At 37.4% G+C, this 26,397-nt stretch overlaps 2 protein-coding genes across 3 annotated transcripts; one reads left to right on the top strand and one right to left on the bottom strand.

Moving 5' to 3' along the window:
- The first annotated feature begins 36 nt into the window (after positions 1 to 36).
- LOC123873836 (DNA-directed RNA polymerase, mitochondrial) lies at positions 37 to 14,483 on the top strand. 2 transcript variants are annotated; one of them, XM_045918909.1, is made up of 24 exons: positions 37 to 323; positions 441 to 551; positions 635 to 1,169; positions 1,385 to 1,519; positions 1,966 to 2,140; positions 2,787 to 2,897; positions 3,104 to 3,265; positions 3,596 to 3,925; positions 4,274 to 4,411; positions 4,649 to 4,770; positions 4,955 to 5,129; positions 5,534 to 5,652; positions 5,916 to 6,134; positions 6,535 to 6,684; positions 7,703 to 7,954; positions 8,455 to 8,664; positions 8,927 to 9,081; positions 9,975 to 10,126; positions 10,627 to 10,786; positions 11,418 to 11,547; positions 12,283 to 12,423; positions 12,630 to 12,801; positions 13,196 to 13,287; positions 13,554 to 14,483. In XM_045918909.1, exons 1-24 carry the CDS (start codon positions 176 to 178, stop codon positions 13,678 to 13,680), a joined length of 4,221 nt encoding a protein of 1,406 aa, XP_045774865.1. In that variant the 5' UTR covers positions 37 to 175; the 3' UTR covers positions 13,681 to 14,483. The 2 variants fall into 2 exon arrangements, with proteins under 2 accessions (XP_045774865.1, XP_045774864.1); XM_045918908.1 differs by having other exon boundaries at positions 4,274 to 4,414; positions 4,652 to 4,770.
- Positions 14,484 to 18,958: 4,475 nt separating this feature from the next.
- On the bottom strand, positions 18,959 to 26,271 carry LOC123873841 (katanin-interacting protein-like). The gene is made up of 15 exons (XM_045918919.1): positions 25,919 to 26,271; positions 25,616 to 25,717; positions 25,435 to 25,541; positions 25,089 to 25,268; positions 24,433 to 24,734; positions 23,605 to 23,787; positions 23,049 to 23,186; positions 22,071 to 22,338; positions 21,602 to 21,835; positions 20,994 to 21,171; positions 20,594 to 20,784; positions 20,219 to 20,381; positions 19,801 to 19,894; positions 19,503 to 19,618; positions 18,959 to 19,099 (listed from the first exon to the last, which is right to left on the bottom strand). Exons 1-15 carry the CDS (start codon positions 25,990 to 25,992, stop codon positions 18,991 to 18,993), a joined length of 2,439 nt encoding a protein of 812 aa, XP_045774875.1. The 5' UTR covers positions 25,993 to 26,271; the 3' UTR covers positions 18,959 to 18,990.
- Positions 26,272 to 26,397: the final 126 nt, after the last annotated feature.

The raw sequence follows: 26,397 nt of genomic DNA, 5'->3' as shown, positions 1-26,397 counted from the left end.
ATTTGGTATCGATTGTCAATGTCTGTTTCGCTGAGAATGAGATTTTTGTATTTTTGTCTGTGTTTTGTCCTACTTCATTTTCACGTGCTTTTACAAAAGTAAAAATATCGGCATTATTTTGTGATTATTTTTAAATTAGTGTTATTATAATTATTGAAAAACAAACAAATAAATAATGCATAGGCTTCTGTCCGCAAAGAGCTTGTGCCAAAATAATTTCCACGGAGTTACATTGCCAGCAACTAATTCATATAAAAGTGTTTCCCTCACTCAAATAAAATGTTCTTTTTGCCGTAAAGTACTTTTAACTTCCCATTGTACAGGTACGATATTTAATAGAAACTTTTATATGCATTTGGAATTAGAAATAATGTTAGTTTCACGTGATTGTTTATATATAAACATAACCTGTAAAATGATTTAATTATATAACATTCTAGAGAACTTATTCCTCGCGCGACACCAGTCTACTAGAACGGTTAATGCTGTGAGATCTCTAAAGAAGAAAACCAAACATAAAGGATACAAAAAGTATGGTGAACTGTTACAGGGTAAGTTGAATGAAAGTAAAGTGTACAAGAGTAATGTTTACAATTTCCACACAACATTTGAACTTACTTTTTTCTATTTACAGTAAACGAAAGTAGCATGACTGAAATGAAAGTGTCTATAAGCAAGTTAAACGCATCTCACCTCTCTAAGCTAGCTTCCAGTCCAGTATCCTTGGGGCAGCTTCATCAATTAACAACAAAACCACCCAAAAACATTGAAGTTGATAAAGAGCTCCTGCAGACTGTTAGAGAAAAGATTTTAAAGAGACCAAAGTCAGATATCAAATTAGAGGATGATAAATGTGCACTGATATTCACAAATCATAAAATAACTACTTTGGAAGAGAGATTTAAAGCCAAACAGTACATAGACATGGTAAAGGAGAGCTATTATAACTTTAGAAAAGCTACTATTTATGACCAAAGGTTGCAGGACCTCAGATATGCAATAAATGAAGGATTGAATCAGGAATTTGACTTTGAGACAAAGTCTCAGATGCTAAATGCTGATCCAAAATCATTACCAAAAGGTCCACATGCAGTTTTTAGAGAGTTGTTTATTGATAACCAGTTAGACAGTTATGACCAGGAGCTCATGAGTCACATTGCAAACTTACAGTAAGTTAATTCATTCTATTAGAAAAAAATCAAAACTTTTGTCAGGATCCACAATTCTTTATTAGACTGTCACACTTCCCAATGTAACTGATTTTCCACTCTCTAATCAATGTAGCTTGTACATTGATTAGAGAGTGGAAAATCAAATAGTGAAGTCTGAATAACACATCTCATATTTGGTTTTTTTTTATTTCTATATAGTTATGATTTTTCAGGATGCAAGGTTTATCCCACCCTGCTATTGATGAAATCTGTGATGATTCAGTACACACTGAAATAGGAGATGTAAAAGAGGACTCAAATATTGAAAATGAAATTGCCAATATCAAGAGTTTAAATGTAAAGAAAAAGTAAGTGTAATACCTGAGTATTAAGTATAAGATTTATTTTTTACTAGAAGTAGTAAAAGTTTATATTTTAATGGGTGACAGATTTTCCCATAACATTTCAGAAGGCCATCTCATTTCCCCCATATTTTGTAAGCCATCTGATAATAATTCTAAACCTAAAAATCTAAATTTAACACTCTTAAGGCCAGACCACATTAAAGCGTCAGCGCCTCAAGCGTGGCGCGTCAAAATATTCACTATGCTGCGACGCGCTGTGGAGCCCCGCTCTAGTGTGACATGCATCATACGAAATGATTGAAATAATATTTTGACTCTTTGTGCTGCCCAAGTTTACGTGTGGAAGTATCTGGAAACCCACTGCATACCTAGAAAATCCCCACCATTATGTGATTAATGAAAAGCAATCAAAACCCTGAAATAGGTACAAATATAATGTTTATTTATAGACGGCAAGCAATAAAACAGAAAAAGAAGAAGCTGCGTGAGAAACGTCGCGCCGCCAAAGAGGTACATATGAAGCAGGACATGCGTGAGATGGAACGGCGCGGCAAGCAGGACTCCCTGCACAAGCTGCTCACTTCACACCTGCAACTGCTTTGCTCCCTTGACATGATGAGCGAGGTAAATTCTCCCTACAATGACTTTATAGGGTTTTGTAGTCAGCAAGGAACCCTTATTTACCTGTCCATCCGTTACATATAGTTTGCGGCTTAGCTTAGAGATTCAAAGGTTGAAATCTATAGACCGCACTTTGACTTTGCTTCGACTTAAGATTCAGTTAAAACGAGATAGATTTATGCCAGCTGTATAGCTCTGTCTCTTTTTAACAGTGTCTTAAGTCTTAGCAAAGTCAAAGTGCTCTCTTAGATCTCAACCTTAGTACTAGAAAGCTGTAATTTGGCAAGGGTATACATATTAACCATGCGGTCAAAGTGGTAAAATAAAATCGCGATAGAACGAGAGCCGTTTATAAGATTTTAGGCTGCAGCGATGACCCATGTGGAAGTTGTGCTTTATTGTGTCATAACTTTGTGTAGTGATAATTTTGTATAAGTTGACTGCCAATATCTGGTTGTTATTGTTCCTTTTAACTAACCAATCGTGTCAAAATTTTTGTGTAAAATCTTGATACACAAAAAAGATACAAGCATTAGCTTTACAAGATGTTCAGGATCACCATGGATTGGAGACGGTTCATGTGATACTGGGAATTCAAGGACCAAAGAAAAAGAAGAACAAGATGTTAAGACATGGCAAATTGTTTCAGGGTCGGCAAGTATTACAGTATTACCGGCAGAGAAGTGCCAGGGCGCCGGAACACCCCAAAGTCACCAGTGTCAAAGTTTACAACACACTTTTACATGGATTTGCTTCATTGGTGAGTGACAATCAGCCAATTCCGTCGAGTGGTTTTTGCGTGAAGGAGTAACAAACATACATACACACACACACACACACACACACGCACGCACGCACGCACACACAAGCACGCACACACACAAACTTTCGCCTTTATAATATTAGTGTGATGCTTTGAAAAACATGATGTTTTTGTATTGTATCATCTATGTCTATTGTTTACAGGGCCAACTAGAAAATGTGAAAGAGTTACTATCATTCATGTCAGAAGACCAAGTGGAGCCCAACGCTCAAACGTTTGCTGCAATATTTGAGTGTGTTGAGAGAAGCGATTTGATAAATAAAAACTTAGCGTTACATTATTATCATAGTCAAATGCAAGAGAAGGTAACAAAATGATTAACCCATTATGAAGTATAAGCTTTATAAACATCTGAATTAGCTTCATTATAGCCTCGATAACTCAACGGTTGAGGAGCGGACTGAATTCCGAAAGGTCGGCGGTTCAAACCCCACCCGTTGCACTATTGTCCTACCCACTCCTGACACAAGCTTTACGCTTAATTGGAGGGGAAAGGGGAGTATTAGTCATGATTAGCATGGCTAACATTATTTTAAAAAAAATATATGCCTAACATCCAACGTTTACAACATTCATGCGTGCGCGTTTGCGTGCAAGATAGGGTGCTTGTGTAATAGACAAACATTTTATTTTAGGGGTTAACACTAAACGACTTGCTAGACAAGACGAAATTCCTCCAAAACCAACGCGAAGTGGTATTAAAAGCTGTGCGTCGGTTAGACCCACATTTTGAACCAGTATACACCCCGCCAGCGCTAGACTACGACTGCCCCTTACTCGAGAATATTAAACTAGAGAATGTGGAAAATAGGAAGGGGTTACTGACGTCACCTGCGAGTGGTTTGCTGAGCTTAGAAGATTTGAGGCTTAAGGGTAAAGAGCAGTTGGCAATGGAAATTTCTGGGGAGATCGAGGTGCAGAATATTGCTGTAAAGGATGAGACTACGAAGAGTGTGGAGAAATATGTAAGTTTCTATTAATTCTTCATTCTTGCATGCACTCAGTCAGTTATTTTGCTAACCTCTTTTGTTATTTTAAGGATCCTACCATATTATATTATGGTTTTCAATCATTCAGTAATGTGAAACCACAAAAATTTAAAGGTAATAGAAATGGTATTTGTTTATCTGTTGTCTTTGTACGCCGTTGTTGTCGCAGTTTCCGAATAACTCTCTAAACTAAAATATACAAAAGTAATTCTTTTTCAGAAAAATATTATTCTCTAGCATCCAAAACCAAAGTAAATTAAACTGTAATGCAATGCAAATAAGTCTACTTTTACAATAACGGGCAATGATGCCTTATTGTTCCAGAGAGAGAAATACAACGCCATCGAGAAGGAGTGGCGCGATGTTATTCACGAGGCGTTTACGCGCAACATGAGCACGCTCAAATCGCGCAGCAACGCTTCGCACTCCGCCATCACGCTCTATCCCTACCTGAAAGTTCTAGAAGTAAGTACAACGATAATTTTCATTATCATAATTTTTAGGTTTTACGTTAAAAAAACGGTCAAGTGTGAGTCGGGCTGGCACACGAAGGGTTCCGTACCATCGTACAAGGTATACCTGACACTTTTATGTACCTTATCTAAAATACCCCCTTCATAACTTTGAATTTTCAATGAAAAACATTGTCGTCAACAAGTTCCCAAATATGAATGTTGTTAAAATATACATACTTTGTTTCAGATTGATCAATTTGTAGAGCTGATAATGAGTGAAATCAGCAAACTAGTAGATGGCAGTGAGACATACAGCCCTACGCTGAAATTATTGCAGAGGGACTTGGGAACTCAGGTTTATAACAAGTAAGTTTCTAACATTAGAAAGTACTTACGCCTACTGAAATAATACTTTTACGCACAAGAGTGCGTAAAAAATATTTAAAAACCTTCAACTTTTATAAAATAACGAAGGTCCGGTACGCGCTGGCTCTCTCTCTAATATTAAGTTAAACGCTAGATAATCTTCTATAAAAAAATGTTATTTCAGGTATCAAATAGAACAATTCCGACGTAACGGTGTTCTAGAAAAGATCGAGCAAATATACGAGAAATACTGCAAATGGTACCTTGAAAGGCACCCATTGGATGACACCAATAGGCCCTACAATGGTAGACAAGCGTGGCAGTTACTAGTTCACCAGAACAGAGAAGGGGCTAGCTTGGTAAGTGATATTGAACTTTATTACCTTGGAGCTAATGTTGCTTTTACGACAATAATAAATCCATCGTTTAAATTTTTGTATTCTTAATTATGTGTTTGTTAAATGAGCTTTATGGTATGGAATAAAAGTTGCTTTTACAACAAAAACATATTTAATTAACTTTTTTTGAACTAAAACTTCTATAGATACGATTTGAGATTAACCCAGATTCTCGGTCAGAAGTAACGTGAAGTTCTACCCATATTTGAAATGTGTGCCAAACAGAACAGCTGCTTTTAGGCTGTCATCTTTGCCATAACATCAAAGAAATTTTACTTCAACTGTGTGTGAAATTTTATTCCCATTAATGTTTTTTTTGGTAAACAGCAATTTGGTATTTTAATTCAGTAAATACTTTGTTTCAGAATGTCGAAGAAGCTCCTTGGCCCGTGGAAATACGACAGAACATTGGGAAATTCCTCTACAACATAATCATAAATGATGTTAAAATTGACGTCAACATGTTCAAACAGAAAGCGAAAGTGTGAGTTTGAGCTTTGTTTACTCTAAATTTTCTTGCCATATTTTCAATTTTAATAAATCAGTTATATTGAAATACTTTTTAGTAAGTTATTATGTGTTGAAAGCTTGAACATAAAAATTGATGCCGGTGACAAAATAAGACTTTTGAAAGGAACATCACAATCTTTTGGAATGAGTTAATAAAAACTTTTTTTTTTAACTACAATCAAAATATTTTAAGATTATGTGGTATTTAATTCTAAGAATAGCCTTTTATAACATCAGGAAGAAGCTTCCAGCAGTATACAAAGTCCACCGCCCTTGGGGCAGACTAGTACGGCTAGAACTCAAACCGCATCCGGCACTAAGTCGATTATGGGCGTCGGCTGCTCGCCCACAACTCAAGATGCGCGCCGCCCTAGCGCCCACGAGAGCGCCGCCCGCACCCTGGCTCGCGCCCACGGCCAATGGCGCTTATCTGCTCACCGCTACTCCTTTAGTCAGGTATGACATCATACAGTTTCACAGTGTGACCAAATTCAGGGTAAAGTTGTACAGCTTGAATTAAAACCTCATGCGGTGTTCAGTCGTTTCTAGGCGTCACCCGCGCTCACAACTCAAGATATGCGCCCACGAGAGCGCCATGCGTGCCCACCGTTAACTGTGGCGGATATCTTGCTTACTTCTACATCTTGGGTCAGAAATATTATAGATATAGAGGTCTACTATAGCATGATTAAAAATTTTATCACTATGTAATTAGGTCCTGCAAAATCATATTTGACAGATGTTTACAGCTTTTTTATGACTTCAGACTACGAAACTAATGGTCTTGGCCTTACTAAAAACAGTGTTTTCATTTAAGAGTGTACATATTTTGTTTGAACATTACCGTTTTCCCCAGAATGCCCTACTTTGTAATGGCCCAGACTAAGAGGCTGGAGGAAGCACCACCCGCGTCGTTGTACCCAGTGCTGGACAGCCTCAACCAGCTGGGCGAAGTGCCGTGGCGCATCAACCAGCCCGTGCTCGACCTGCAGATGAAGATATTCAGGTAGCTCCTACATCTATACTAATCTATACTAATAAATAAAATTGGAGTGTCTGTCTGTAATTTCGAAATAATTACCTCATATTAAGCTCATATGGTTATTTGAACGATACCAACACTGAATCACACGTTTTTAAAATTTTTGTCTGTCTGTCTGTCTGTCTGTCTGTCTGTCTGTCTGTTTGAAAAGGCTAATCTTCGGAACGGCTGAACCGATTTTGACGGGATTTTCACTGACAAGTAGAGGAATGACCAGGGTGTAACATAGGCTACTTTTTTAACCGACTTTCAAAAAGGGAGTTGTGTGTTTCTTCCTATGGACACCGAAATCTCCGAGATTTCTGAACCGATTTGCCTCATTTCTTTTTTAATCGATAGAGGAACTTTGCGACATTGTTTCATAAAAAATTTGGATTCCAACTCCTCAATCCTGATGCTGCAGGGGATCTGACCAATCCACGCGGGCGAAGCTGCGGGCATCAGCTAGTCTTAGATAAATCCCTACTACGTAATAGCTGACAGCAGAAGGCTGGAATCGCCGTCGGCTATGTTGTATCCAATGATGGACAGCATTGTGGCGACGATCCACATACAAACACAAGAATCACTTGAGTCTGTATGTGGATGGATGTTACGATAACTTTAAGGAACTTACAACTGGATGTCGCCTCTCGCCATATCGCTCGCACTTGCGAGGTTTTTCTTACGCAGCACTATAACAAGTATACAAGTTTTAAGACCAAAGTTTTGGCCACATGTCCCCAGACAACAACAGTCCAGACAGAGTAAGATTTTCCTATTGTTAAAGTTGAATGCACATCACCTGTTCCCATTCACTTTTAATCAGCCCATACTGGAACTGCAGTTGAATGAGGAATGATAGAGCAGCTGTTCTGTTTGGCGGCCATTATTCAATGGAAATGACGTTTGAATGTTATTCCCGTTTAAATAAAACTTTCATAGGTGCGACTTGAGTGTTATTCTCAAGAAATACTTCAATATTCGATGTGGTTGACAACAGGTCAGGCGGTGATAAGAAATTGGACATCCCGCCTCCCTCGTCGTCGTTGAATTTGTCGCAGTGGACGGCTACGGGCGACCAGCGCCCGGTGGCCGGCGACCATAGCCCAGGTGGTGACCACGGCAAGGCCAGCGGTGACCACAGCCCCGCCAATGCGCTGCGGCGCCGAGTGGCCATCAACCGCGCGCGTGCTGAGATGCACTCGTTGTGGTGCGATGCATTATACAAACTGTCACTGGCCAACCACTACAGGTGAGCTGAATGTACGCGCATCAGAAGTAAAAACATTGTTTTGAGGCCACATCTGGCACTAAATATACGCGTTTTAGGAATTGAAAAGTCGTATTAGTCATATCTGAGAAGCAGAGAGTCAGTGACGTATTTACGCATTATACACCGTTTCATTGAAGTACGGGCCGGTTGCGGAAAGTCAAGGCGCTCAGCGTCCCTGTCATTTTCCAGGAACGTTCGAACAGTCGTCATTATCTATTTGTTCGAAATGTGTTTCTTCTACGTTTCTGACACGCATTGAGGTTTAAAACGCTAATCTGGCATCAGTTTCCTGTCATGTAGAACCCAAGTAATATTTTGAAGGCAAGAAAGGATAGGTATCTTTGGCTGCATCTTTACGTCTTGTAATAAAATAAAATCCGCGCCATACCCCACGAGCCGTCTCAGTAAAACACTTATCTCTGGGTGATTGCTTATTTCGCTATTTTGTTAGCAGTATATGTATAAGTTGTGTTTCCCAGGGACCGTATATTCTGGCTGCCACACAACATGGACTTCCGCGGTCGCGTGTACGCGGTGGGGCCGCATGTGTCGGTGCTAGGAGCGGACGCGGCGCGATCTTTGCTACAACTCGCTCAACAGAGGCCGCTGGGCCCGCGCGGTTTGAGCTGGCTCAAGCTGCACGCCATCAACCTTACTGGCACTAAGAAGAGAAGTACTGTTGCTGAAAGGTGAGGAAATCATGCCTGTCAACTTCCATTGTTCAACATATGCCTATAGATCGCTACTACATCCATTGCTCAGCCAGTCTCACCTAGCCACTAAACTCCTCAAAAACTGGAAACGCAATGGCGATCCCTCAAGTGTTGCGTTTCGTTCATATACATATCTAGTACATACATTTGATTGCCCAATTGCTTGATGTTTAAAAACCCATGGCAATTCACCTCCAAGTGAAAGCACGAATGACGGAACATTTCTCGTTGTCCATAGACTGGCTTACGCAGACAGCATCATAGACAAGATCCTGGACTCTGCAGACAACCCATTGAATGGACAAGGATGGTGGAAGAAATCTGAGGAGCCTTGGCAAACGCTCGCCTGCTGTATGGAGATCGCTAATGCCATGCGATCGCCAAACCCCGAAGGTACAACAAGCACTTTTGACTACATCCCTAGTGTTGTGTATATATATAGTAGTACTGGGTAGAGGGTCCCGGATTCGATTCCTAGCAGGGGATTTTTTATAATTTATAAATTGTCTCTGGCCCTTTGTAGTAAGTAGGAGTGGCTAGCTACCACCCTACCGGCAAAGACGTACGATGCTGCATAGAACCGATTAGGGATATGGGTTTCATTAAAATTTCCATACCTCAATCAAGTTGGTTTGCTACCACCTTTGACACCATCATCACTTCGTCATGATTGCTGTCAAGGGTAAACATTTCCCCCGCAGGATTTCTCTTGTCTAAATTATGTCTCCATCGACCGACTGTATGAAATTTCACTGTAAGATGTTGTGTACTACAAGTTTGCACATCTCGATACCGTTAATTTATTTCGATTTTCGAATGTCGAAACAGTGAAGTAAAGTAAAAGTAAAATATTCTTTATTGTACACCAACAAGACAGTAATATATAAATAACATTATAGATTTATGTACAAAAGGCGGCCTTATCGCTAATAGCGATCTCTTCCAGGCAACCTTAGGGTGAGGAGATAAAGGGTGAAAATGATGGTTTTAAAGTCGTTTATTTCGTTTACAAAGTTGCCCCTTGGGGTCTAGCTGTAAATGTTATGTTTTTGTTGACAAATAAGTGGCATATAAGAATAGCAAGATAAATACACCATTTTGTAATACTCTAAGGTTGAAATCTATAGCGCGCACTTTGACTTTGCTTACACTTAAGTTTCAGTTAAAACGAGATAGATCTATGCCAGCGGTATATCGCTGTCACGTTTTAACTCTGTTTTAAGTCTGAGCAAAGTCCAAAGTACGCTCTATAGATCTCAGCCTTATTTTCCATTGTTTGTCCGTAGAGTACATGTGCGGGTTCCCCGTACACCAGGACGGGTCGTGTAACGGGCTGCAGCACTACGCGGCGCTGGGCGGCGACGCGGTGGGCGCGGCCGCCGTCAACCTGGCGCCGCGCGACAAACCGCAAGATGTTTACAGCGAAATTGCCGCTCTGGTAAGGAAACAGATGTTTTACACCGTGTTTGTCCTTAGAGTACATGTGCGGTTTGGTGAAAGCGGCGTTCACAGTGAAATTGCCGCTCTGGTAATGAAACGGAGATTTTTTTGTGAAATAACCTCTTTTACATTTTTATGGTGTTTCGCTATGTCAAGATGTCGACATAGCGAAAAGCTGGTGGCTTCACAATGACGTTATATTAGTATACTAGCAGCGCGTAACGCAATTTATTTGTTTGAAAAATGCGTTTGATTCAACGAACGCCCCCAGTAAAGCTGTGGTGTATATACGCAGCTATACGCTTGAAGATTAAAATGGACCAGCTCCTTGTTTCAAATAAGTACATTGTATATTACCGATGTTTAAATGTACATTTTTTTTTACTAAGAGTTTTGCGCTGCGCTGTTTACAGTACCCTTAGTTCGAGTTTTCTTATAGTTTCTCATAGCTGTCAATCTGATTCATCGATGTGAAAATGGTTGATTTATTTCTTGCAGGTGGAAAGCATGCGAGTGAGAGACGCGGCGGCCGGTGTGCCCGCTGCTGTAATATTAGAGAACTTTGTCCGACGAAAAGTCATCAAGCAGACTGTCATGACTACTGTGTATGGAGTCACCAAGTTCGGAGCTCGATTGCAAATCGCCAAGCAACTCAAAGGTAATTATTATTTACAAAAAGCTCCCAGAAGATATGTTGAGGATATTATCTTTCAACAAATTAAGAGTTTTTATAAAAATCCTTTTTGTAAAATTCTTCTTTATACTGGCTGTAAGCGGACTAAAACTGCTTTTTACGCTCTCGTGCATAAAAGTGTTCCTAGCGTTCTATACTCCTATGCTCTTCTGTTACTTAATGTAAGCTACAGTTGGTAAAATACCTACATACTTGGCGTCTCATTAAAAAGACTGACCTTGTACCTGCGCAGTGAGTGATTTATCGATATATGGCTAGAGCATATGTAATGACCAGAAGAGGTGAAGTATAAGAATGAACTCACCCACGGGTCGCGGTCGCGTATCACTGTTTTGTTTTCTCATAATCGAAGTGTATAAAACCCATTTATTCTGTTTTAAACCCATTTTAACCTCGAATAAAAAAATATATATACATAAATGTCTCGAATGAAATGGCTTGTTTTATGTCCTTGTTATACAATCTACTATTTACAATGTAATTAAGAAAAGTTTGGGAAATCGGTGAAAAAATAGAAACCCATATGGAAAATGGATGGCAACTTTAAAGAATGTTTGTGAGTGAATGTTAACAGACTATTATTATTGTTTTATAGATATCGACGACTTCCCTAAAGATCAAGTATGGCCGTGCTCGCAATATTTGACGTCGCGAACGTTCGACTCCTTGCGAGAGATGTTCTCTTCCACAAAGCTGATACAAGACTGGTTTACCGACTGCGCCAAGTAAGACAATTAAAAATTCATTTTATCACTGAAATGGACTTATACATGTACACTGGAAGAGGTTTACAAGTCACTGGAATAGAGTACTTAATACAAGTATGTTGGCGAGGCCCAACAAAATGACAGTTATTTTTTGTGCCTATTCGAAGCGCCCTAACGTGTGTACCGGCAATTATTATCATTGTGGGTCTTTGTGATGACGCTATGTAGACAGTTAGGCTGAGATTTAAGAGCGCACTTTGACTTTGCTCAGACTTTAAAACGAGACAGCGTTATACCTACTGCTGGCATAAATCTGTCTCGTTTTTACTTAAACTTAAATCTAAGCAAAGTCAAAGTTCGCTCTATAGATTTCAACCTTAGTTTAGTTCCGGATCGCTCACAAGACAATCATTGCTGCTGCTAGCAGCGCCAAAATTAAGTTGCTTCTAAAAAGGTCGGCAATTACAAGTCCAGTGTACTTGTGTTAGTAGAGTCAGTGCATTTTATTCTAATCTTTACTTGGATTAATCAGAACAGTTTCAATATAAATTAAAAATATACATTTATTTTATGTAGAATTTTCGAAAATTCAACCCCTAAGGGGGTAAAGTAAGTTTGTTTAGTTCATGCGCACGAAGTCGCGGGCGTCAGCTAATTACTCAATAAAGTGAGTAACAAAGTTCTCCAACATTCTCAATTTTCGGTAATCCCAGCCTTTAATCTCATTCACTCAAGAACATTCTCACTCTACAGAGTGATATCGGGCGTTTGCGGTGAGAGTGTGGAGTGGGTGACTCCACTAGGGTTGCCAGTTCTGCAGCCGTACTACAGACGCGGGCCTCCCACTAACAACTCCGCGCAGCACTCGCCCGCTGCACCCGTCGACCTACACCAGTAAGTATTATGTAACCAGAACGCTAGCAAAAACTTAGGGTTGGGAAAAAAAAATTAACATACACCTCTATTTCTATTTCGTAATAGGCAAGCGCGCTCAACTTTAGGCTGCATTATCACTTACTGTTTGATGTGATTGCAGCCAAGCTCAGGCCTATTTAGTATTAAAAAATAACAGAGTACAAAAAAGTATCGTTGTTTTCCAGGCGGCCGTGCACAATGAAGCAGCGTAACGCGTTTCCGCCCAACTTCATCCACTCTCTGGACTCCTCACACATGATGCTGACTGCACTGCACTGCGAAGCGGCCGCTGTCACCTTCGTCTCCGTGCACGACTGCTTCTGGACGCACCCCGACACTGTGGACCAGATGAACCAGGTTTGCTGCAGGCATAAAGCTTAACTGAGTAGGCTCCTACCGAGTAGGCCGAGTTCCCATCGCACGCATACCAAATCATTTTCAACGAACAAATTAGACGTTACTAAAGAATCTACAATTTCTGGCCATAGAATCGTGCTGAAAATGCTATTATTATACTACATAACATGCATTACAATATACAAGTTCCAAAACAAAATTTAGACCAGTTGAGTCCCCCCGGACATAATAACAGTCCAGACAATAATCTTTCAATTGAGCGCATATCATCTGCCCCATACAACTGTTCGTAAAATTAAATGATGACAAAAATATCAAGCTCACCAAATTAATTTTAAAGCAAGTTTACTTTCAACTTCGCATTAATATTAAATTTTTTTTTTTTTTATTTCAGATATGTCGCGAGCAGTTTGTGGCCCTGCATTCGCAACCGATTTTGGAAAACCTATCCGAATTCCTTGTGAAACGATACAGTTACCCAGAGAGGTAAATATGTCTGAATCATTTTTTTCATAACAAGCCCATTTTTCATTTCTGGGGTAAAAAATACCCTATATCTGACTCTAGAATGTAAGCTGACTGTGCCAAATAGATGATGCCTGCGACTTCTTCGGTGTGAATTTTGGGTTTTTTGAATCACCAGTGGTAACTTTCTGAGATAAAAATAGCGTATATCCTCTATCTTTCAGCGGATCGCGGGTAGTAGTCGGGTTTTAGTGCTGCTAAACTTTATCTTGTTTGTTTTACTGTAGTGAACTTGAAGACGGCACTATCGGCGCAGCAAACAAAGAGAGAGTCAACGCGTTACTGAAAAAAGTTCCAGAAAAGGGAGACTTCGACATCAACAGTGTGCTCGACTCAGTATACTTCTTCAGCTAGTTCCGTTCCGTAGTAGACTGGACATGCGCGTAGAACAAGATCCCAGGACCGCCAGACATTACTTATGTATTTTCTGAGAAAGTATGTGTGTCCTACACATATACTTTCTCAAAGTAGTGCTAAGGCGGACACAAGTTATCGGACGTGTCCGTAAGCCGTGGTCACGTCTGTGGCAGTTGTGGAAGATAGGTGTGCAGTCGTTTGGGACGCGGGTTACGAACTCATCCGAGCGTTTTCGGCTGTGAAAAACATCCAGCGGCCCAGAATGGGGATGATGCCTATGTCAAAAATAAATTATTTCTTAGTAATTATTAAATAGAGTGTCTTCCAAAATTCGTAAAATCCGCATTTGATGCTAGTTATAAGTTTGCTAACCAAATCTTATGACGTCACATCTGTGTATTTCATACAAGCTCCCATACTAAACAAACGTTTTGACGTTTAATAAAAAGTAGCTGATTTGACTAGTAGTCATTGTCCCTATTCTATCGAACGTCCAAGCGCTCAAGGACGTCCCAAAGTTACGTCCGCTACTCACGTCCGATAGTTTGCGCAGTGTACATTTTATCATCTAAGATACCTATAAATCGCGGCGGTCACCCGCGTCCGATATAATTTGTCTCCGTCTCTAGCGTTGTACTTTTGAAGTACGCATATCTGCTAGCTTGTGTCTACAGCCAATCTATAGGTATTAGCAGGCGGTCCATGGATCTTGGAACAACGGTCCTGTGGCCGTATCAAACTTGTTCGTAATGCGTTTTATGACTACTTTTGCACATCAAGAACTGCCAATATTGACGACTGTATTAAGAGTGTTGAACCGGCATGAGCTATTCTTAAGCCATTTTGCCCCCCTATATTTTATTAAACACTGCATTTATGTAAAACATGTATATACTACTTTGTAGAATATTTCCTGTTTTATTAAATTGACAGACAACATTTTGCAATTTATTCATAGTTTATCTTTTATTGCCTAAAATACCAAAAGACTATTACTGAATTTTGGATTTCGTGTCATCTTTGACGTTCACTACATCAAAAGTTACTTGGTCGATTCTCACAAAGAGATATATTTACCAAAGAAAAGGTCCTAAACTAATAAGATGACAGAACCAAATCTTTCGTTTGGCATTTTTTACATTATAAAAATTCAAACAAAAAAGTCATAATTTCATAAAACTACAGACACATAAAACTGTCATTTAGGTGGGTTATTTTTCTTCATTTATAAATAAAACTAAGTACTCATTAAAGAAGAACATATTTGCAATATAAACAGAAAAAAAATATTTAAATTTAATTAATATTTGTTTCCAAAAAATAATCTTGAAACACACTACAAAACCGTGCAACAAGCAATAGTAAATTGAACTAGGAAATTAGTATCGGCCGAGGCCTCTCCGAGAACGGACGTAACGCTTGTTTGCTTAGCAATTGTTATCGGATTATTTACGATTTACCTGAAATTGTAGTGCGACTATCACTTCTCAATACTAGGTATTTTTATTATAGTAGGTGATTTTTATTATAGTAGGAAAATTATTATAGTAGGTGTAACTATTTATACTGTGCATGATAAGGGAACCATATTTTCGTAAATATGTATAAGGAAAGTTGAATTTTGTATAATTTCTTGACTCTCTTATACTTACACAAGTATATAAAAGATTAGTATTAAGTATTGACTACAATTATAAGTTTTATTCACTCGTACTTAATCTATAAAGACAATACACTGTTTTAAAAAACACCATTGTTTTGAAAAAAACGACAAACTAACACCACATACTTAAAAATATTGAAAAAATAATCTGTTTGAAAATCGTCTAGGATCAAAACGGTTTGTTATAAACTAAACTGCGCTGGGTACGTCCGTTCACGGAAACAAACAAAGAACCTCGGGTAAATACCTAAACTTGTGTTCCAAGCTCATGCTTCAACGCTCTTAACGATTTCAATATCATAATAGTATAAGGCTAGACACAAATATAAAGGAATCCGCGGGCGGAAAAACGCGCGCGAACTTATCACTTCAATATATTGAAAAATTTAATGAATTGAATTTAGACAATATTCGGCGGATAACACATTTTCCGCGCGCGTTTTCCGCACGTCTGCGCTTATGCGGAATTTCGACAACTTACTGTAACCTTCGATATCAACTTTGAATAATTGAAAGGGAAATTTTTGCTTTGTTTTTTGTTTCTAGTATTTCCGAATTTGTTTCTAGCCTAAGCACCCAAGTTATTGTATTTGAATAAAGATTTTCGTCTATTGTATGGCACATGTTATAATTCTATGAGTAACATAGTTTGCGTCACAAAAATTATTATTTAAGTAGACGCCAGCTGTCAAAGGATGTTATTTTCCTCTAGGAGGCCTAGACTGATTGTGTATTCTTATTTTTAAGTTGATGTTAAGGTTGTTTTGCTATGACTCTAGATGTCAGAGCACTAAATAGAATAGAGTTGAAGGTACCTTTTATGCGCCAACTGAAACACGGCTTTATTTACTTTAATGTATGGTTGAAATTCTATTGAATGAAAACAAAACAAGAGATCTCCATTCAATCATATTTTAACCTTATGTCAAGGTGTATAAAGCTGAGTTTCAAATGCCATCTATTAAACGGCTTTGACTCTAATCTGCTGGTGGAAGGCAAAGCTTTTAAAGCTGCGATTGTTTTTCACGTTTTCTCTTTATAATACTAGTTACTAGTATTGAAAGAAAATTATGTATTTTACACCAAAATATTATAAATAGTTCAAGTATTAGTCTGTGATGATTACCTAGAATTACATGAAATAAATTGATACTTACATGAAATACATGTTTTTTTTTTGTTATTTTGTCATTTATCCATCATAAATTATAATCCATATTTATATTATAAATGCTTAGACAAGGAGGCACCTTTTTGTCTTAAATACTAAATCGATTTGCGTTCTGGACTTCTGAAGATCGACATCTCTGCGTCATATTTCTCATTGATAAGGGTCTTGCCTTAATTACATAATGGCAGGATATCTCGGTCTTTTCCAGCAGTGGTGAAATTGGTGGTTAGACTAGTTTTTTCTACGGTTTCCATTATTTAGATTCATTTGACTAATAAAGTCTTACCACAAAAAAAAAGAAGTATAAAATATTATGCCTAAATTGAAGTATTAAACAGTTTTTGTATGGGAAATCTATCCAAGTTTAAAAAACACGCATCCAACATTTGCTTAGGTTTTTTGTGGTAAGGCGTTTTAGTTTTCTTGGGATAATAATGCGGTGCGTTCCCAAATTCTTCATACAGATTCCTTACGATGTTTTCCTTCACCGCTATACTAAGTGATATAACTCCGAAAAGTTGGGGTGCGTGCTCCGAATCGAACGCCTGACCTCCCGAATAGGAGGCGAAAGCCACTTAACCACTGGGCTATCACGGCTCAAAAGCACGTAGTCACACTCAAAACGTGTAACTACCCACTTCTACTTTTCCGGATTTTAAATAAATAAAAATACATCCATGGAAAAAAACCTTTTATTGGTACAAAATTAGTATCGAATTGACATGAAACAGTTAATTTAATACAACAATTATTGATTTATGCAAGACAAGTCACTAAACATTTAAATAAATCACGAATTATAAGTGAACATTTAGTTTTTTTTTTGTATTATTTCAATAATTAACATCTTTTTAATTTTTAACATTACTACAAGGACTACTTATTAAAAATATAGTGGAACAAATTGTAAAAGGCGGGAAAATATTTGGCGTTTGTGCAGTCTACTGATTTTTTGATAATAATAGCAAGTCTGTTGCACCCAAAACTTTAAGCAAGACATCAAGTAGGTTATTGCGATAGGTATAAATAACATAATTATACATTAGTAAATGAAATTAGATAACTATTGATATTTGTGATACGTAGGGCCGTAAAGGATTCATAATCTGTCTTGTATCTGTAGTCTACAAAAAGGTTAATAAGACGTATCGTAGGTACCTTCGCGTCCTGAGAACAACAGACTTGGTAGTTGACGTGATTTATAAATTCTTGTTTTTCTATTAACTAGACAAATGATAAAAATGCATTTTTTTGTAACAATCACTACACATATTATAAACTATATCATTTCGTAACGGAGCAACGAATCGACGTGATTTTTTGGATTAAAGACGAAGAGTTTTCATCCCGCAAAGTTTCCATGGGGGTTTTAAAAACTTAAATCCACGCGAACGATGTCGCTGGCATCAGCTAGTAATTCATAACCTATGAATAATAATCCATTAATACCCATGTAAGTACCTACATAGTTCTAAATCCTTCTTTAGAAACAAATCTACTTAGTTACATATATTGCTGACTTTTGCATTTCAGCAGATCTACTTACTACTTATTTGAAAAGACCCTTTTACTTTTTTTATAAAGTTCAAAGACATGTTTTTTTGACATGTACCTAGTCTACCTACCGTACATAATATACGAGCTTTCTGCTCTTGGGACAAACGCATTCCTCCTACGCACCTCATCAAAACAAAAACTTGAATCCTAAGTATAAACAAGTACATTAATGAGAAATCTACAAGCGAATTTACGCCCATTATTCTCTAAATTATCGAAAAACTATACCTAATACCTATTTTATGTAAGTACGTACTTGATTATTTTCAAAAATATTTATAAAATTCGCGCGCTTTTTTTTTTTTGCAATAACAACAGCAATGTTATGAGACTTTTTTTTTTCTCTCTCGTCTGGCTTTACAAAGATTAGCCAATGTCAAGTTTGTATTTATTTGTAACAAGTTAGTTAAACTATACAAGTATGGACCCCGTCTGTGCCAGCGCTTGCCGACATACGCACGGCACCCCCTTAGAGCACTTTCCAGTCAGTTTCCAAAAAAAAAACAATCCAAAAAGGCAGAGCACGCCCGCCAGCTAACACCAACAAAGACGAAGTCCTGTTATGAGACTTGACATAAAGAGAGATATGACCATAGATTATCTACTATATAGAGATATGACCAAAGAGTATGTAATTAGTAATTACGTTTTGAAATGATATGTGCGCCAAGAATAAACTTTAAAATGTAAACAGGAGGTGATTCTACAACTTTTAACATCGCCATCGTTTCATTTTAATTTATTGAGGTACGAGTTATTTGAATTAATATTTTTATAGTTAATAGTAACGCCGAACACACTATAAAGTGCTATTTATAATAATTGTTATTGTTGTACGATGGCACGGAACCCTTCGTGTACGAGTCCGACTTACACTTGACCGGATTTTAAGCTTAATTAATAGTAGACCAATAATTCATTGTTGAAGGTCGCTCTTGAACGTAAACCCGTGCACTGCAGTGTGCGGTCTGGCGGCGGGGTCGGCTGCGCTTCCACTTGTCGTGCTGCGACTGGCTTCCGATGGGCTGGTCATACAAAAAACTGGTTATTCTCCTTCTCTGCATTGTATTACTCATTACTGAGGGTCGTGACCGCTTTCTTTTATTCACATGACAGAAGTTTTCATGGGATAGTAAAGTGATGGGTTTAAAGATCCTTCCACATTCAAACAGAAAACGAGATTTTGATTCTTAGGTTTAACGGTTATTCTCAGATATTAGTGGTAATAATCGGGATCAACGGCTTAACTTGCTCTCCGAGGCACGGGTATATTCATCCATCTACCCATATTACTCGTAGGACTTTAAATAATGCAATACTTCCAATCAAGGCGGTCGATGGACTATCAAAAATTGCAGAAATGACCGGATTCAGGGCTGAAAATTTTGATACATTTATTTGTTAGAGATTCTAAAGGAAATTATTTACCTGGGTGAAAGATTGTCGATGTCAACATCCTGTAAGCATATCCACTGTGGAACTAGTTCTTCACCTTTAGCCATTTCCAACGAGCCCGTGTATACCAATAAGTCGTCCATCAAGACCTGAATATTACAGTTATTATATTAGCAAATTCATTTTTTGGAGAGTGGAATTTGTGCTTATCTGGAAACCATTGGTATATTTTGTCTTAAAAGTGTTCGTATTTTATTGTTACTCGTTAATACATAGGCCATTTTAGGCAATTAATTATTATCATCATTGAGTGTAGTAAAAATAATGTTACCCCAAATTCTTTGACGCCTCTGGTAGGGGTTTTGCCGTAGTTCCAAATCTTCATACCATATACTGAAATTGGGGAATCAAATACGAAAAATACCCTGCAAAAGAAAAAGTTACTATTTACCACAAAATTTTTATTGAGACAAAATGTAAAAAGATTTTTGATTTGATATAACAAGACTCCATTGTGTTGTCGGTTTGACATTTCGAGACAAAAGGTGTCGGTTCTCATATATTTTATCCTTTCATGATTTTCTTCCAGTTCATAAGTATGCCATCGTAACCCGTGTGAGCCTTACTTACCTTATACCAATGCACTTTGTGCCTACCCTCTTCTCTGTTTTGACTTCTAACAATGGTGAAATACGCCAACAAAGAGGTCTAATAATAACTGAGGAACTTAACAAGAAATTTATAGCTACCTATTAAGCGTATGCGGTAAGATTGGCGCAAGCCACGAGTGGTGAGCGTGCGATGCACGCGAGTTGTGCCCGTCCACAAGACGCGCAGGCGTGCGCACGTCACGGACACCGCGAGAACCACGTGATTCCAATACATTAACGCTCGCTGGTTGCGCACAAACGTCTGTAAGTTTAGGAATATTTAATTGTTACAATAAAATAAACTGGCATTCTTCGAAATGGAATAGGCCTGGCTAAAATATGTTGTTGTAGGTCCGCGTCACGCACGCAAAACAGTTTATCGTTCATAATAAGAATAACAATAATCAGCTCTGTACGAGTAAATGTGCTAATAGTAAGAAGCTAGTTACATGGTGAATACTAAAAATATCTTACTAGACTCAGTAACTTCAATCATATTTTCCTGTGGATCGTAGAGCTCAACACCAGTAAGGCCGACGTAGTAAGGATCACCCCACGTCGAATAAATGCTGATCTGTAGGACGAAACCCGTCGGTACTTTCAATTCTAGCGTGCCGTAGAGTAGCCATTCTGGAGTCGAGTCGGATGCTTGATGACTGTTTAACCTGAGTTTATGGATGAATAATTTCAAAGTTACACGAGTTCAAAGATATACATAGAAATCTTTGAACCTGTGTTTTTAGCGTGTCTACAAAACTTTATTGAGTTTGTTTGGTTTATATTTAAAATAAACAAAAGTCGTTTATGTCTACACTTCTCTTAAGAAGTTTCGATTCATCAAATTCTAACTTTATAAAGTTCTTAGTTTACTTGCCTATCATCCAACGCAGCAAGTTCAAGATGTTGTACGTAGTCATAACAAGTATCGCCTGGAGCGCGTCGCAGTAAAATCGCTCGCTGATGCAATGGCTCCTCATCGAGCGAAATTCGCACATGCTTCGCTCCGATATACGACATATCCATGTTCGCATTGTAATTCCATATGCGGACACCTACATACGAGTATTATTTATTTATCGTGAATGAATAGTAATTTAAGAACTATCGTAATAAATATCTTTCTATTTTTTTAAAAATAAAACCGTTTATTAATTCCTCTCACTAATAAAAGACATACATGAAATAAGTTCCACGATGCTGAGAGGAAAGTGCTTACAATGTGAAAGAACAGGGCATTACAAATTACAATGCAAAACACATAATTCTATAAAGAAGAAACTAGCAAACATATTAAAAATAATACAACGCAATCGAAAACGGATATCATTTTCTTATTCAGAATTATAGATTTTCAATTAACGCACTCGAATGTGACCATGATTGGCATTCGGGACTACTTGGTAAAAATGAAGAAGAGATTTATAAAACTTTAACAGAACTCAATATATCACGACTTTTCAAGTGAATGGCAGTAAAACTTACTTGTAATCTCAGTCGGCTCTACAAATTCCATGACAATGTGACAGAATTTATACCCTGGGGCAAAATTCGTGCACCACATCTCATCAAGTTCTGTGGTGATATTGTTTCCATTAAACAAACTTTTACAATCAATATAACTGTTGTGTGTTGGACTTAGTTCATCGCTGATATGGGACGTGTATGCGTGAGCACGATGCACTTCAATCGAATTATTATTGCAGAGGATATCAATACCTGAAATGATTCATAATTATGAAATATACATCCACCGAATGGATGAACTGAATTCACTGATTTAGTTGAAGTTTTTATTGAGATAATACAAATGAGCTCAAACACAATACGAGTGTCTGGTACATACAATTCTACGGGAGTCTACGGGTGGGGTTTGAACTGCCGACCTTTCCGAGTTCAGTACGCTCCTCAACCGTTGAGCTATCGAGGCTCAATTGTGTTTAAACATAGTTACCCGTCAATCCAATAAGTTTCTTCTGCCCCCAGTTGGACATCAGAGTTAACTTTACACTTCTGACTACATACTTAATTTCATGTTCATTACTTCCAAAATCCCCTATTGTTGGAGGGCTTAAATTGTTTTTATTTGCGTTGGCTGTTGGTGGCCGTTTTTCGACAGTAGAATCAACCATTGGTTCATTGTCCTTTAAAAGTGATTGAAAGTTCTTATCGTTAGCCAAAATGGATTCGAGAATGTTTGGATCTTTGGTGAAAATTATGGTCTGTAAAGAAATCAAAATTGAATTTTTACAACTCCGCGGGAGCAACACGACCTGTCTGATATATGCACTGGAGCATAGCAGGGTAGATCCACCTTGACCCTTTGCTAATTATTCATACTTGTAAGCTTAGACCAAAAGGGGCGTTATAATTTAACTATTTTTATAAGTTATTAAATGTTCTTTCATATTAAGCTTGCGCGAGGCCATAAGCCACAACGCGTAGAGGCTTATCAAGAGTTTTAATCTTTAAATAACCTAACTGCAATATTAATTTGATCGGGGCGCAATTGCTATTGCAACCACTCAATCAAAATAGCGACCTAAACACAAAAGTATTTAATTGTCGTTGAGTCTCGAGTCGGAGCGAGACTGGCTTAAAAACCGTCAAGCAGCCGTATTTATACAAATCGATTCAAGATGGCTGCTCGGAAGAGATCGTGTGACGTCGAATGAATCAAATATCTGTTTTATTATGTTAAATTTTAAATAGTTTTTTTGAAAAAGCTAACATACTAATGTGTTCGTACGTCTGTTACCTTTTCATGGACCATCCATTAGTTACGAGGAAAGTATCTGCATATCTTGTTAACTAGACCATCACCTAGCTAAGCAATTTTGTATAACATTTATTTAATTTAGTTAAGCATTTTGCAATACTTTTACTATTAATAATAAGTAACATATTTGAAGAAAAAATGATAAATACTCACGTCTCCAAAAGATTGCATGGACCCTTTTAATTCTCCACTGGCGCGAGCGATTTCACCGTGAAATATGACTTGATCATCCAGTTTTATCTGAACCAATCTAACCCCACGGCTTGAATAGATGCGTGATTTGTTGTAATTCTATTTGCAATAGATATTTTATTATTTTTATTTATATTTTATATAATAAAATTTAACTATGCACTCACGTATGTAAGCATGTTTTGTAAAACTTTTAATTCTTTGTAAATTCTTGTGTTTTGTAAACACAAGAATTCTTTGAAATTATGAAGTTGCATTTTAAGCGCCCGTATATTACAAGTAGGAACCTACTTCAATTATTGGAGTACGAGTAAAACTACGATGACGGCGTTCAACTCTTTACAAATCTACCTAATAACAATGAAAATCCCAGTCAAAACTTTTCGCTGAAACAAATTGGACGTAAAAGAATCTACTTTTGATTGTTTATTAGTAAAAAGTAGTTTGATCCCTTATGGTTTTAACAGTAACATATAAATTATTGCGATAACTTACGTAACTAGGTATATGAACTCACCCATATCCTCAACAAAGCCAGTTTAGTGCAAGTAGTCAAGAGCACACTAATGGCAATAGGTAACGCTCGCGTCACGGATGTACTCCAAGCGTGCTTATCGTCCCGAGTACGCACCACACCATCTACTATGTTCTCTAAGCGACCGTACTTAGAATAGTCTCCTGTGTCTGAGTCTGTCCACACCTATAAATAATAGAAATAATAAAAACCACTGCTTGTGAGTGATTTGCTGCTAGTCTATACTAATATTATAAAGAGGAAACCTTTGTATTTTTGTATGTTTGTATTGAATAGGCTCAAAAACTACTGGACCCATTTCAAAATTTTTTTTACCATTACTTAGAGGGATTCTTCCGAATCCGTATAGGCTATATTTTATCCCGGAAAATAGAAAAAATAAATGTCCACCCGTGCGAAGCCGGGGCGGGTCACTAGTTATATTATGATATTTCCAAAGATTTTGTCTACAGAGGTATATTATACATGTCGGAATAAGCACGGCTACTCATCATATTGGGGCATCAAAACATAAGTCGTCTTGAGATGCAGGGCTACATCGTCTGACAGAGTCCCTGGTGCCACGGCCGGAGAATGTAGACGTATAACAATAAATTGAGGAGGTAATAAGAGATGCTACGCGTACCTTGAATCTATCTTTTTCACTGTTTCTATGATATGTAATGGCCTCATAGAATTGGTTTACCGAACCGCTTTTATCAGAATTGATTAAAAGAAAATCAATTAATAATATTTGTAGCTTTAACCTGCATCCTGCGGAATACGCCAAGCAATCGTTAAACTTTTTTTTAAGTTTCCAAATGACATTACCTTTTCAATATTAATCTGATGACCATTTGAATCGAACATCTCCACACCATTCATACCAACTAGAAATTTATCGCCCCAGTTTGAATAAATCTTAATTTCTAACAATCTTCCTTCGGGTAGTTCTGGTATAATAAATTCACTTTTGAGTCTCTCTTTTTGTGAATGTCTTCCGGAGACAGATATTAGGGACGTAGGTTTTTTCGAGGACACGTTGGTAATTGTATTAAACGTATTTTGTGTAATACTTGATGATGCTTCTTTTGGGACATGATTTTTGTTATTTCGATAAGCCTCCTGGAAACCTTAAATGTAAAATAAATGCAGGTATAGTGCAACTTAACTAAATAGTTAAATGATTTACAATACTCAAGTTAATCAATCCTTTATACTTACTAATATTATAAATGCGAAAGTGTGTACCTATGTCTATCAGACATCTAGTAAAGCATAAGATTAAGTCGAATACAGCTTAGAATAGATATCAATTTGGTCCTTTGAGCCGGATATTTGAAATAATTGAATAAAATATAACAGTGAGGAAATACAAATACCTGTCTTATATTATTTATAAGTTAGGTACCTAGTTATTTGTATTTTCTTATTAAATTGGTCTCGTATTTAGATATGTACCTAAGAGATTTTATAAAAAATCTTACGTGATCCTAAAATGACGTCGTTAAAATCATCATCGCCAGGGTTCTTCAAACATCTGTGTCTCGGCGTCACATAATGAGGAAGTAGATCCGAGAGAAAATCATTTGTTGCAACGTTTGTAGAATCACTCCATTCTTGTTTTCCGTTAATATTTTGTTTTCTTCGTCCATTATGTGTGTAGCCTGATTAGATACACGAAAAGTAGTTAGATACATACCCACTTCTCCACAAAAGTTACATTTTGTCTCTTAATTGGCATCGCATAGTATTTTAATTTTAATTGATTAAATTTTAATTGACTAATCAAATTATTGGCTTATATCTTCTTAAAATTAGTAGTTTTTTTACCGTTATTCCGATTGTTCCGTAAAGTGCCAGCTGATTGTGCATTTTGATGTTTTTGAGGCTTTAAAATCATATCCATTGCTGTATCTAACGACGTTCTTCGTAATAACCTAGAGAAATATCGAATTAATAAATTAATCGGTTAAGATTCTTAACTAGCTTATAAAATCATAAAATTCTATACCTGTGAGTGTCCAATTTGGAATTTCCATATTTAGGACAAGGGAGATCAAACGTTGGAGAACAATCATTTTTGTCGTTTTTTATGTGTGTCTCTTTGATTTTCCTACAATAAAACATTTACATGCATTATTTGTGTTTAAAATAATTTCCGCTAAGGCCACGACTGTTGCGTGTTACCACATAGGGGTTTTTGCCTATGGATCTTGCATTTTGAAAAGTCGTAGCCCTGCTTGTTTGTCCTAAGGTCAAGTAAACGTAGATTCACCATATTAATTTAGTAGGTAGGTACATAATAATTACTTACTTGCTAATATCTTCGAGCCATAATGGAACCTTCGCGTCCTCAGCCGAATGCTCAAACCCATGGTGTTGTGCCATTCTTCAGCCATCAATGTATTACACTATCCATTATTATGAAAAAATCTTTGGATTAGCTATAAAGGTGGCATTGAAAACAAGTAATTTGGGGTAAAAATCATTTTAGCCAATTTTTATACTGCAGAGTTTGCTGAACTATTTAAATGATAAGAATAAATAATGGCTGATTAGTTTTATTTATAGTATTTATAGGCATTTAATTCATCACTTCATTACCACTTGCCAGTTTTGAAATGTAATTTGGCGCTGTTTGTTTGACCTTGGTTACTAGGCAACAAACGTCAATTACTGTTGAAAATAACTTGGAATAGTCCATATACGTCCATGGTCCAAAGCCAGCAGAGACTTACATGCACGTTAAACTTTAAAATTCTTTATGGTTCTGACACGTCACACTGGCAGTCA

The sequence above is a fragment of the Maniola jurtina genome, chromosome 17, assembly GCF_905333055.1.
Source record: "Maniola jurtina chromosome 17, ilManJurt1.1, whole genome shotgun sequence".
Taxonomy (NCBI): Eukaryota; Metazoa; Arthropoda; class Insecta; order Lepidoptera; family Nymphalidae; genus Maniola; species Maniola jurtina.
Note: the sequence above shows the minus strand (reverse complement) of the source record. Positions and strands in the feature narration are given on the sequence as shown.

What these genes read in the sequence shown, in the direction of transcription:
- LOC123873836 (XM_045918909.1), top strand. Translation starts at nt 176, where the DNA reads ATGCATAGGCTTCTGTCCGCAAAGAGCTTGTGCCAAAATAATTTCCAC. An exon ending in CTGCAGATGAAGATATTCAG is followed by an intron (nt 6,685 to 7,702) that starts GTAGCTCCTACA and finishes GGTTGACAACAG; the next exon opens with GTCAGGCGGTGATAAGAAAT. An exon ending in ACAGCGAAATTGCCGCTCTG is followed by an intron (nt 10,127 to 10,626) that starts GTAAGGAAACAG and finishes TATTTCTTGCAG; the next exon opens with GTGGAAAGCATGCGAGTGAG.
- LOC123873841 (XM_045918919.1), bottom strand. Translation starts at nt 25,992, where the DNA reads ATGGCACAACACCATGGGTTTGAGCATTCGGCTGAGGACGCGAAGGTT. An exon ending in TCCAAATTGGACACTCACAG is followed by an intron (nt 25,542 to 25,615) that starts GTATAGAATTTT and finishes ATATTTCTCTAG; the next exon opens with GTTATTACGAAGAACGTCGT. An exon ending in CCATGCAATCTTTTGGAGAC is followed by an intron (nt 22,339 to 23,048) that starts GTGAGTATTTAT and finishes ATTTCTTTACAG; the next exon opens with ACCATAATTTTCACCAAAGA.